The 13849-nt window shown below is 39.2% G+C and overlaps 1 protein-coding gene across 3 annotated transcripts in view; it reads right to left on the bottom strand.

Annotated features, from left to right (window-relative positions):
- Window positions 1–13849, bottom strand: part of LOC124267805 — a 101015-nt gene that overhangs the window by 26339 nt on the left and 60827 nt on the right. For all 3 annotated transcript variants that reach the window (XM_046702792.1, XM_046702793.1, XM_046702794.1), the window contains exon 4: window positions 13165–13311. In XM_046702792.1, coding sequence (XP_046558748.1) covers window positions 13165–13311 — 147 coding nt within the window. The remainder of the gene's footprint in view (window positions 1–13164; window positions 13312–13849) is intronic.

The raw sequence follows: 13849 nt of genomic DNA on the forward strand, positions 1-13849 counted from the left end.
CAACCACAACACCAGCAACCAACACCAGCAATCAACCCATAACCCAACAATCCCTGCAACCAACCCTACCTCAACTGCCATCCCCTCATGTAGCTACTAAACCCAACCCCAGTACCAACAACAACAGCAGCAACCAATGCCAGCAACCAAGCCATGACCCCACAATCCCTGCAACCAACTCAGACCCTAACAACCTCAAAACACACACACCAAGCACATGCCAAGCCTACCTGTTCCAAGCATGAAGAACACAGACTCCTGATAATACATCCTAAGACCAAATAAATCTGTTGAGCAGTAACGAAAAGGCAAAAAATTGACTAATGCTTGGCATTAACCATGTTGATCACATTGATAGGCTATCTCCATTGTTGTTTAATGGGCCATAAATTCAGTCTCACTGACAGCAACTATTTCCGTGTTCTCAGACAAAACCTTTCACTGGGTAATATGACAGGCCAATGCAGGCATAGAAATGCTGCAAGTGGTAGATGCTATTTGGATAACATTGGAGCTGTTAAGGTCATTTTACAATGACTGATTATCATCTGTGTCACGGGGATACTTAACAACTTTAAAATGGGCAAGAATTTTAAATTGGTGTCAAGTGTCAACATAATTAGTGAAGTGGATTGGTTGGCCGGACTTGGTTTCTGTGAATGTCACGTTCCACAAATACCTGGTGAAGAAAAGGCAATTAGGTAAACTTTATGAGATGGGAATATCAATCTGAACTCATTATTAAAGAGTCAGCAACTTAATAAGCAAGGAAACACAATCATTTCACTTAAGGCTTCAAATAGTGGGCCTAGATTTTCGAAGCTCTCTTAGCGCTAAGATGGTCGTAAGTTAATGTTAATGAATAGCACTTACAACTATCGTAGCGCTAAAAGAGCTTCGAAAATCTAGGCCCTGGACTTTACATGGTCCCATTCACATACATGAAAGACAAACATTTCCATTGTTCCATCAAATCAGAAAGCATGCACAAACTTAGATACAATCAAAATCATGTGTTTCCACACGGATTATTTACAGGCAGTGTTACATGCTGATATCATACTGCCATATGCTTATGGAGCCAGTTTTATTCCTTGCTGTAATGTTCTGACCACTCACTCACTCACTGTCTGTAATGGCATTTACCACCAACCTTCCATTCTCTGGGCAAATGGTTTATACACATGACCACAGAGGCGGACAGGGAATCGAGCCATTCCCCATTCGTTCTCTGGGCAAACTCTCAATCCACTACACTACGGAGGCAACAGCACCAATTATACCAACAAACACATTGGGCTCACACCAAACTCAGTAACATAATGTCTCTTGTAAAGCAATGGAAAACAAATGTTTAATGATGCATTATTTATTTTGATGGCAGTAATGATTTCTACACATAAGACCTGAAGTGACACTGATGGTAGAGAAAAGTTTCCATATATTTCAGCCAATGATTTTGTCCCACAATGAACACCGACTAATGATACCATGTACAGGGCACCAATACCTCAGCAGCACAGACAGATATACGAGTCGTATTTACCTACAGTCTGCTTCCTTACATCAGCTGGTGACATTTGAGGAGGAAGAACTCTGGACGTGGACAGAAATATCAAGGTTACAGCACTCATCAATGCATCCTCTAGTGGTGAAAATGTCTCATTTGAACCAGAAATATCCCATCTTGTGTTATTGCTTTTCTCGAACCAAATGTCAAGATACAGAAAAATATATCAAAATATAACCAAAATGTTTCAAAGTACAGGGAATTCTTGGCCATTGGGGAAATATACTGATAGTTCATTCCACAGTGGCTGAAATGTCTTTCAGATCAATATTATTCAATCCAGTTATCTCGAAATACAGTAAACTAGACACACTCATTTTAGTTTGGTATAACCGTGGTTCATGATATGCTACCTGTGAAGATCTGGGTAAGAATTGATCTTCAGTAACCCATGCTTGTCGTAAGAGGTGACTAACGGGATCGGGTGGTCAGGCTCGCTGACTTGGCTGACACATGTCATCGGTTCCCAATTGCATCGAACGATGATGGATTGTCTGGTCCAGACTCGATTACTTACAGATCCCCGCCATATAGCTGGAATTTGCTGAGTGCGGCATAAAACGAAACTCACTCACTCACAATTACGAAATCAAAGCGACTCTCATTTTAGTTTGGTACAACCATAGTTCATGATACGTTTGTTGACTATAGAGCAAATGGCTGGAACCAAAGAGACAGTTTGTTTCATCTGTCAGTTCTGTGTAAGTGTATTTGTTACAAATGTATGTTCCAAGTCTACGTTCAGTGCAGGGCTTGAAGTGTCATGTCCTGGAGGAACTGACGGAAAATATGGCCACACAAACAAGGAAATAGGTAATCAGGTCACCATGACCTATATTCCATGCATGTTCAATCTCTGTATATCAAGCAATCCAGCTCTCAGTTTTTTAAGATCCCACATTACTCTACAGCTATAAAATGTCTAAAAGGTAAACGCATGTATAACACCAAAGCTGAGCCACATAAACTGATTCATAATGATTCACGGTTCATAAACACATGCTTAGAACCTGACAATGGACGCTACTTCTTATCAATATGGAAATGTATTTTTCTTGCACTTGTTAGAAGACAGTAATAAAACAGACATGAAGGCATACGAGGAATATGTGAATTGCTCAATTTATGCTCACAATGAGCAAGTCTGCCATGTTCAAAATAAAACATGGAAGTTACGGTCCTTGTCGTAATACAGATGTTAAACCTGGGATTTTTTTAGAATCCACAGCCCATCGGAAAATGACTCTCATCAACCTTAAAATCTGAGCATGGAAAAATCATTTCAATACCCCAGCTGCGATTTGTTTTCAGTAGTCTCTAATGAGCGTCTTAGTAAAAATATAAACTGTGCCTATCAAACCCATATGTATTTGATTGGATTCAGGCCTTGAACCAGTTGCTAAAGAAGCCAATTGTGGACTAGCTAGTTCCCATGTTCTTGTGTAAATAAGGTCACAGTGACCTACTTCCAAGCTGTGGTACCTGCAGTTGTGCAGTGTTGGCAAACATGATGTAGCGTTGGCAGGGAGCATGGACGGCTTCATCACAGGTAATCCTACACATGTGCTCCTGTTTGTCAAGACGGTCACACTTACACGTCACGTTAACCCTTGCAGCTCACACTGAGACTGAAGAAGTTGGTGAAACACATCTATCAACTTCTGTTGTAAAAGCCAAAGTGTTAACAACTTCAAGCAAGATAACAGGAGGGTTTATTATTCACTCAAATATTTGGTAAAACTCCAGAGTACAAGTATGGTGCACAAAATGACCACACTTCATGTGACTGTGGGATTCAAACCCAGAATCAACAAGTCCTGTCCTGACAGAAGGAGGCAACGCACAACACTGGCATCCATAGGCTGCATCACCTCAGACCACTGGGCCACACAGCAATTTAGTTTCCTTTCATAACATTGCTTACGCTGAAGGTGGAGCAAAACATGCTAACCTATTACTAACGCCTAGGGACATCATTGTTATTCAGTGAGGCACTCATTCAATTTATATGTGCAGACCTAGTGTCTTTGCTATATGGTGGAAACAATGCCGATACGACTTAAAACATCAACTCACTACCTCACACTCACACCCGTATAAATTTCACTGCAGTTTTTCCTTTGACATCCAACAAAAGTTCTGTTTCAGGGGTTTAATCAAATCAATCAAATCAAATATTTATTGTGCAAACATTCCATACAGAAACAGTGACAATATTCTATAAACTACATAAACAAGATATATAATGAATCACATATATATGATGAGCAACAAAACATATAATAATACAAATGTGTATAATAATTATAATGGCCTAGCACAATCAGATCTTCTATATTTGTTTCAAGTTGTACATGTGGTAGCAAATAATTTCTATAGTATTTGGATCATTATTTCTAAAAAGGAGGTTATATTTTTCAGTGGTAGTAAGTCTGAGAAAGTTATTAATTTTAGAGGAAAGGGAGTTAAATAAGGACTTTCTTGCATCTGAATATTTAGTGCAACATGAAATGGTGTTGTTCATCCTCAAGGACAGAACATTTATCACACAGACGGTCCTCCAAAGGTGTAGGTTATGACACAGGCTTGGATATTTGGTTATCTGCATACATATCTGGTGAATACGATTCTATATACCCCAAGGGGACAGGTAATATCTTGCCATACATTCTCTACAACAAACCAAACTGACCAACACTGCCTGACAAAGGCTCAAAGATGGTAGTATTTCCCATGACCTGCATGACCTGTGTGAGAACCTTTAGGGTCAGTACATCTACAACCAGAGGTACACTGAGTCTGCCCCGCCCGCATCTCTGGTACCAGTATGACTAACACAAGAATATCAATTTACTTATCTTTAAATGATTTGGCAGAGCAACCAAACATTTGCATGTGTGGGAATCTTGGAGTACCCACAGACCTGAGATTAACATGGCAGGGATGGTGGGTGTTAATCATTGCTATACTAAATGGGTTCTAAGTTCAGTTCATGACCCACAATAAATAGAGACCTTGGAGTTTGGTTAAAAGCAATTATTTTTCCTTTTCATCCATTCTCTACATTTACACAGCATCATGATGACCTAACAAACAAATAATTTTTTCATCTGAATGTTTCTATTATGAAATCTATTTTTTTATGTACATGTTTACTTTTAACTCTTCAAGCAAGATAAATTTGTTTTAAATTTGCTTATCAAGTGCCAGTTAACATCCAAACTGGATCCAAAGTCCTCATGACAGAAACATTTTTCATTATAATGTAAAGTCCATGAGCATCAGCAATGCATCAAACAAAGGGATAATAGCTTGCAGTGTTTACAATACCATGGGGTATATTTACCCTGGACAAAGTGCAGAGTTTGTAGAATGTACTCTTACAAAACCAGTAATTAATGTTTTGAACATTATAGATTGAGCTCTTTTCAGACCTTTTTATTCAAGGTACATACCATTAGCAAGCCTTATCTGATTTGGAAATGGATCACAAGTGTGTATATATGACAATACAGCAATATTTCACATGACAGGCAGCATTGTGCGTGAGTGAGTGAGTGAGAAAGTGAGTGAGTGAGTGAGGGCAGGGGGGACGGTCAGGAGCGTGCGATGTTTGTAAATATACAAGCCTGTTCAATTGGGAATTTGATAAGTTATAGATAAGCACTTGGTAACAGTATATTTGTCATCAAACACCAAACTCCAGCCATAACAGTCATGATAACAGTCATGACCAAACAATCCAATGATTGATGTTGTGAGGTAGAGCAGCGTTCGAAATACCTGCCTGCCCGACTGCCCGCGACGGGTTATTTTCAACACGGACTGCCAGACGGTCGGGTTAAAATTAGACATGTATATCAAGATATTTATCATATTTCAGGATAAATCATTATTAATTCACTCGCAAAAATAAATGATGAATTCCAATTGGATGATAAACTGCGTCGCTTGTCAAACATAAATTAATTATTTGCGGGCAGGCAGGTTTTGGTCAGGGCTGGCAGGTTTTACATCTAACCTGCCCTGTGGTCTGGCTGAGATTTTTGGGAGTTTCATACCCTGTGTAGAGTGAATTTGTTTATAAAAGAACTGCACATAAATCACCACAGAAATGAACAACACAGGTTACTGTAAACATGTATAATGCTAAGATACATTGGACAACATTGGATATTCAGGACAACAAACTATATTTTGATGACATAAGCCATCCATACAAAAAAGAGGTTTATGGCCACCTGAAACTTGCATACTGGTTGAGTTAATCTGTGATGACAATTCAGATTAACTATAACAATATGAAAGAAATGAGGGAGCCCTAAACATCCCTTCAGTCAAATGTATGTAGCAGCTTTCAAAAGGGTAGGCCACAACAAACATTTATCAAGTACACTTACTAGGTCAAAGCCAGAAGCTAGTACCTCTTCTCGGCCAGTGACAGATCACATCCAGGTTAACATATCCTGAACAGCATGATGCTAAACTCTTAAATGAGTGAGTGAGTGTGGTTAGTTTTACGCCGCTTTTAGCAATATTCCAGCAATATCACGGTGGAGGACACCAGAAATGGGCTTCACACATTGTACCCATGTTGGGAATCGAACCCAGGTCTTAACTTTAACCATTAGGCTACCCCACTGCCCCTATGGTAATAAGTTGATGACATGCTGATCAAAATAGTACCGCTGGCATTATCTCACTAATATCTATAGTCTCTGAAATGAAAACATTATATAGACTCTTATAAAGTCTTTAAAGGTTGGTAACACAAAACAAATACAATATACCTACCATCATGGTTCATGGAGAGTATCCAGGGAGTAACCAGTTGGGTGTGAGTTGATGCAATATATATATAATTCCCTAGCAGTGGAAAGGTGAGTACCAATCTCTCAAGTACAGAGTCAGCAAGTGTAGACAGATGAAGTATGTACCTATACTCTTTATATCCCAGTACTCACCACTCCTGCTGATATACAGCACAATAACACCCATCTCCCAGTATATATACACAATGTTGCATTGCTCAGACGGATGGAACTATGTGATAAGGCCACTGAGTGGGAATATAACAATGTCAAGTACGATTTCAAGTTCTTGTTGAATGCAATGAGCTGTAAAATTGCTTCTGTTCAGATGAATAAGTATTTGAACGGGAGTTGTATAATAATTGGGTGGGAGTAGATGACACATTGTATTTATGGCCACCAGATGATGTTATTGATCCTACAGTAAGTAGAAAGTTGACACATAGTATGACAAGCCAGTGACAGGTGGAAGGAAGTTACTTTCTTGTACTTTTTCATGACATCATCAAATCAATACTTTTGTACTAGAGAGGTCAGTGGGTTTAGAGAAATGAAAGTGTATGAATTGTTTAAGATGTACAACATTTCTCAATGTCTTCATTTATTTTTGTTTGTTGCCATCCAGCAATATTTCAGTAATATGAATCCAACCTGTAAATAATTCAGTTTGGACCAGACAATCCAGTGATTGATACTGTGGGCAATGATCACTGCCATCAGGGTTTGGCCACATACAATCAACCCAGTGACTAAGTCGGACCAACTAATCCATCAGGCTTTCCCACTGAACCAGCTCTGGGTACTGGGAATATATCTTAAATGGCATCTCCAAGAGCCTAATGACTCAAAGGCAGAACCCAATGCTTATAAAAAATGCTTATAAAAAACCTAGCACATGAGAATTTGCAATGTGAGGTGAGGTGAAATTGGGTTTTACTTGAGAATAAACCTAGCACATGAGAATTGGGAAGCAACAATGTGGATCAGACACATTATACTGACTGAATGCATATCACATCTTTGGTATGATCATCCACAACTATCAGGATCATGCACAACTTATGCCCCTTTCAGTGAAGAACTGACCTGCTTGGCCAGGTTTTGATCAATTTCAAATGTTGAACTACAACCTCTACAGTCTCCATCAAGCATTGTGTTCTTGGCAAGGGGAGTTATCTTCTCTTGACAGGTTCCATAATCCTTCTGTTACAGAATACTGGACATTGCAAAAGCTCAATTTATTTTTATTAGCAAGATCAAAGAGCTCACATATGACAAAAACAACCATTTCCATTAATATCTCCAACATAAAAAAATTATTAATGCTCAATAACAAAAAAAGAGCATGACCTGATATGATAAAGAAAATATTATTCATGAGCCAGTTGGTTTGATGCGGACATTGATTATGGATATATTCTTGATTAACTGGTAGAGTGATCTGAGAGGATGCAGTTTTTGGTGGAAAATAAACAGTGGGCAATAACTGATTTATCACACTTGGCATCTGGACCAGCAGCAGCAGCATGGTGAATGTTGACTGCAGTCAGCAAAAGTTATGCTTGTTATCCAACACCACACTCTGCAGTGCTTATGTTTGTAATAATCGAGTCTGGACCAGGCAGTTCAAAGATTTATATTGTGAACAACTTCTTCAGGTTACGATGACAACTGTCAACTGAATCACCAGAACTGACCACCACATACATTTGGTTCCCTTATAGCATTGGCGGATCCAGAGGGGGGTTCAGGGGGGTTCGAACCCCCCCTTTTGAAAATGACTTCAGACCACATTGAAGATTTTGTTTGCGTTGGCGAAGCTAATGGGGGGTTTGAACCCCCTGAACTCTCCCCCCCCCTTTTTATCTCTCTCTCTCTTCAAAATTCCTGGATCCGCCCATGCTTATATCATACACATAGGCTGCCAAAGACCTATTGTAAAACTGAATCAACCCTGGTCAGTAGTTCCGCATTATCCCAGTTACAGCACAGCAGCCTCAATCCTGACTGAGAACAAAACGTTTGAGTCTACTAATAATATTATTTGAAAATCAATAAGTTTGTATCAATACATCTTGATAGCATACACGCATAAATACACTGAAGCATGATATATGACAACATCCCACTTTTAAAGGGTGTACTTGGTGTTGTCACAACTCAGTTGAGGAAACACTTCAGGTTAAATTCTACTTCTGACTAAGGCTGTAACGATTCACTCGCATATTCGGTGAATCGAACCGTAGCCTTTCATGAATTCAATTCGTTATTCGTGGTCACCAGAACCGAATATTAACGAATATTTACGATTTTTTTTAAGGGAGCATGTTTTACTTGAACCCTTGTGTACTTTGGAAAGTGAGATATGCAAGAATTCAATATGTACTAGTCTTGTGTAGCACAATTCATGTTAGTTTGCCAAGACTGCACATGGTACTGTCGATTATAACTATTACATACCAAATTTGAGTGTCATGAGATCACTGGTTATTGCTGTGACAAATCAAAACTGTCAACATGGGCATTCCATATTGTATATCAATCACTTAAGTACAATATTGTATTCGTGAATACATAATCGTATTCGTTACCCACTATTCATGATACGTATCATATTCGCCACATAGTGTATTCGTTGCAGCCCTACTTCTGACACACCAAAATTAGTCAACAAACCAGAAATAAATGTCATTAAAGCTGAATCACTGGTATTAGTGTACTTCTTACCCCTAGCCCTCACTGTACATAAACTGTACATAGCAAATGATTATTTAAATGAATGTCTTGTTACAGTCTGTCTGACAAATACCTGCCAAGCCTCTCTCATAACATAACTGAATCTAAATTAACATAGTTCAAATTCATTTTATTAAAACATCTTTAAATACAATCAAACCATTGTTTGCAACAATTAACCAAGTTTACAGAGTGGCCTAACTTATTTGTTCAGTGATCTCCACGGTTGCCATGTGTTGTGTTAACCTAGCTCTATCAGTGTACAGAGGGTACAGTATTTACCTGACCATATATTTTATCAATACCTCACAAATGAGGTGCCTCATCAGCAACCACTCCTGCAGTAACAGGTGGACTCCTACTAGAGTGTGGGAACATAAAACAGCCCTGAATGCACTGCAGTCTGGTGAGTAATTTGATAGTCAATGTATGGAATGAGTGTTTGACAAATGGTTACAACTCTTTAACAGAGTTAAAAGTTGAGGTCTGGGGCCCTGTCTCAAAAAGTGAACGAGCATTATCAGTATTAACTAAACAAGTGGCACAGCACTAAAACTGCCTTTAAAAAGGGACTGTTGCCATTTTACAATAATCATAAATAAATGTGAAAAAACATTTCCATGATCATATGAAATCTCTACTAACAGCAAAATCCACTGAACAATCTCCAACGTTTACACATGCATGTGTTTATGGATCCCTATCAAGAGTGATGATAAAGATGCTTGAGGAAAGGTCAGTGTATCCTGCCCCGCTGGTGGTGCCCATCACAAACACTTGCATAGGCAAGTCAATTAGTCTGAAAAGAATTGTTGTGAAATATGTTTCTGTCAACTCATGATAGCCAACATCAAAAGTTATCAAAAATGTTGCAAACAAACAGGTTTGGGTCTGTAGACACACAAAGTGTACTTTGTATAATAACCTGCGTCAATCTTGGATTTTGAACCATGATCAGTGGGCATCTTAGACCTCTGTATCTGAATATATCTTGGTGATCAATGTAAAAATGTTTACACTGCCCCATTATGAAAAATGTTAACACTGCCCCATTATGTGACTCCAGGTTTACACTTACAATCAATTGCTTTCCTTGTTAATTTGTTGTTCAGCCAATATTATTACCGGGTCCTTTTTATGTTTACCATGCTTTGGAGGTGTGTCGGCAAGGTCTGGCACATGTGACTCTGCATGCTGATGTTGTGTTATGATGCTGAATGGCACCATTACTGACCCTGCACCATTACCTTCGGAATTGGTCCATTGTCAAGTATGAATGAGTGAGTTGGGTGAGAAACCCATCTGAACAGCATTTCAGTCAAATAACTGAATCAGTTTAATTTGAGGCAAAACATGTTTTAAGTGACAGTACCATCACCAAGAATCCCACAAATGACAACAATTATTAATGCTGAATCTGGGAATCCAGTGAGGGAGTAAGTTCAGATAAACACAGTATCAAACAGTATTTTAATCTGTCATGGCATGTAGGCATGGTGTGGGCAGAAAGCCCAAAGTGATGCCAGTCTCAGTCTGACCTGACCTCTGGAAAACATCAAGTGAGACATACTTCCTTCTGTTTAAAAAGTATTTCATAAATACTACTCAATTAAAGTTAAAGACCACCCTATGATAGAACAAATTAACTATAGCGGTGGTGGATAAGAGATGTTTTCCAACTTCTATTGAATAGCACGTTTTTGCAAGACAGGAAATGGTGCAAACAAACCAAGATCATAACTAAGACATATCTGGGATTCAAACCAACTTTCAGCGGATCCTGGCACAACCACATGAAATACATCTCTGCACAGAGGTCTGGATCATGTAGGACCCCTTGGCCAATTGTGCCCCATCATGGACTTTCACTTCAGTCCAGCAATTCTATCACCTATCAACATTCAGAAATATACAGAAAAGCCAATGGCCATCACTTGATTCAAATGCTGTTGGAGTAACGACCCCTCTTCAGTTCAAATCCTGCCATGAACAATATCAATTATGGCCATGGGTAAAGCACCAAATGAAGTGAGTGAATGAGTGAGTTGGGTTTTACGCCGCTTTTAGCAATATTCCAGCAATATCATCACGGCAGGGAACACCAGAAATGGGCTTCACGCATTGTGGCCATGTGGGGAATCGAACCCAGGTCTTCGGTGTGACGAGCGAACGTCTTAACCACTAGGCTACCCCACCGCCCTAAAGCACCAAGAGTCTCAGAAATCTAAACAAGACTTTCCAAAGCGTACAGACATTCCGCCCTTTAAAAGTCACACTAGTCGCCTATCAATGACTCCTAATTGTGCTGAGGACATGTACAAATTGAAATGGTCATCATTAATTAGCAGCATCTAAAGATTATCATTCGGAGCAATGCTTCAACTTTGCTACAACTTCAACAGAATACTGTTGACAGAAAATGCTAAAATCGAAAACAGCTATGTCCTTTTCAAGCAAGACCAGCTACAAACCCTAATGACAAGAGGAATAAAGTCTCCATCTGGACTAATTTAAAAGCCTGCATTTCGTTCACAGCATCTTACCTTATTCTCAGTGTCAGTCGGAGAGGATAATTCCTGCACATACAAGCTCAATACCAGCTCTAATAACCAAGATACAACTGATGTTGTTAGGGGTCAGTATCATCCACACTGAGGGTTGTGTGATGGTATATACTCATCAGTAAACCATCACAGCAGTATGGGCACAGATATCTTGTGTCTTCACATGTGCTTGTTTTCACATACCGACCCACACTGTGCTGTTTGTTTTGGTTAGTGGATTACTAAGTATTTGTTGATCTGACCAGCTTCTTGGTACAGACAGGGAATCAATTAGCAACAATGAGGTCATGTGGGGACAACATGGATGGGAGGCCATGGTTTCATGTTCTTGAGGAAGGACTGATACATGGATGGTGAGGTTTTATGTTCAGTAGTGAGGAAGTTCATAATTGATGATAGGAACCATTTATGAAATTTGTTAAAGCACAAACAAATAAGGAAAAACATAGTTATTTTGGGGGTTTTTGGCAAAAGTTCACATCTTTAAAGGATGATTAGTATGCTAGGAACATAAATTTCTTGGTGTCTTTAAGATAAATTCAATGATGACTTGGAACGAGCTTGTAGTGCTTATGAAATGTAACAGACAAAACCAACCTTGTGAAAAATATTGTTGATAAAAACAAGTGTTCCAGAATTGTTTTGTGTTCGATTATGAGAAAACATGATCGATTGCTTGGTCGTTTAAGTCACTGCGACCAATCTTCGATTATTTCAATTAATCGGACCACCACTAGATTACAGACAACTTCGTTGGGTGGCATTTAGAAGTTGGTGTGATGAACAACTGGGAGAGTTCTATGGATTTATAACTTCTTTGTTACTAATATGAGCAATGTCTCAGTGTAGCTACTAACACCATTATCAAGCAAGAGTTTGTTGTTGATTATGAATTGACTTTAGTCTGTGGCAAAAGCTTCAGACTCTACTAGTCTATATGTAGCCTTTGTCATCTTTCAAGATGATTCTGATTGAAGTTTTATTATTTTAACTCAGCAACTTTCAAAGAGGATTCAAAGACTTTGACATTCAAAAGACCATCTTTTATGCTATGTGAAAGCCCAAAGTGACTGAGCCAAATTTGAATTGCAAAATCAGTCATCCATGTATATGCAGCTGAGTATGAGAAATTCTGTGCAGAGTCAGGAAGAGAAGTGACATCACATTCAGTAAGAGCTTACAGTGATAAATGTCACAGTTTATATAATACACCAATAATCCAGGAAAATGACTACAAGGTGATGAACAAAGAAGCTCACTACGGCATGTCTGCCCCTTTAACTCGGAAGTCTACGACCTAACATGTCTGACTCACATCCCATCAGGGTGCCTGACAGTATTCAGAATCCATCTTGATTTGAAATCATCCGTTGAAGGTGGAACTGATTTATGGGGACATTAGGTTTTAGAGGATTGGTGGAAAATACCTGCTGTGAAAAAAATGAATATAAAATCTGAAATATATCTGAAGAAAAACACTGACCTCTTCGGAGTTGTTGGTGCAGAATGCATGGCAGTATTGTATGTTGATCTGTCCTTTAGGTTCTCGAGCAAGGAAAGAAAACTGGCAGTAGTCTGGGTCACAAGTTGCGTATGATATCCGTTTTAACGCATGTGCCATATACACACTCTGCAACAAAACAAACAGTATTAGACAGGTGAAGAGCGAGCTAGTTGCCCATATAAATATGTAGCGGCCATAAAATGTCCGAGTCCCGTGCTGGGATTCGAACCACGGACCTTCTGATCCGAAGTCGGACGCCTTGTCCACATGATCAAAGAGGTTACCTTGTCAGCAAGCATCTATGGGATGACACCCTGCCCTGCTACAAATACCTGTACTGTCTGGACCAGATAAGCCAGTGGTTGACATTGCAAGCCATGTTCTACATCATCATCCACAATGGTACACAATAGACCAAGTCACAGATTCTGACTACCAGGGTAAACATAGTCCCCCATATAAATACATAATTGTCAGGACCTATAAAACCAGTGATTGACATTGTGAGCAATGTTACGGGTCATTGGGTTGATGACACATTGAACCAAGTCAGACTCTGGGAACCCAATTAATGTTAATCACCTTTATACAAACAAGTCAGGTCTCTTATTCTCGAAGCGTTCGTAGCCCTACGAACTTCTTAAGCCCATTCTTAACACATTAG

The sequence above is a fragment of the Haliotis rubra genome, unplaced genomic scaffold (genome assembly GCF_003918875.1).
Source record: "Haliotis rubra isolate DU_JTF1 unplaced genomic scaffold, ASM391887v1 Scf134, whole genome shotgun sequence".
NCBI lineage: Eukaryota > Metazoa > Mollusca > Gastropoda > Lepetellida > Haliotidae > Haliotis > Haliotis rubra.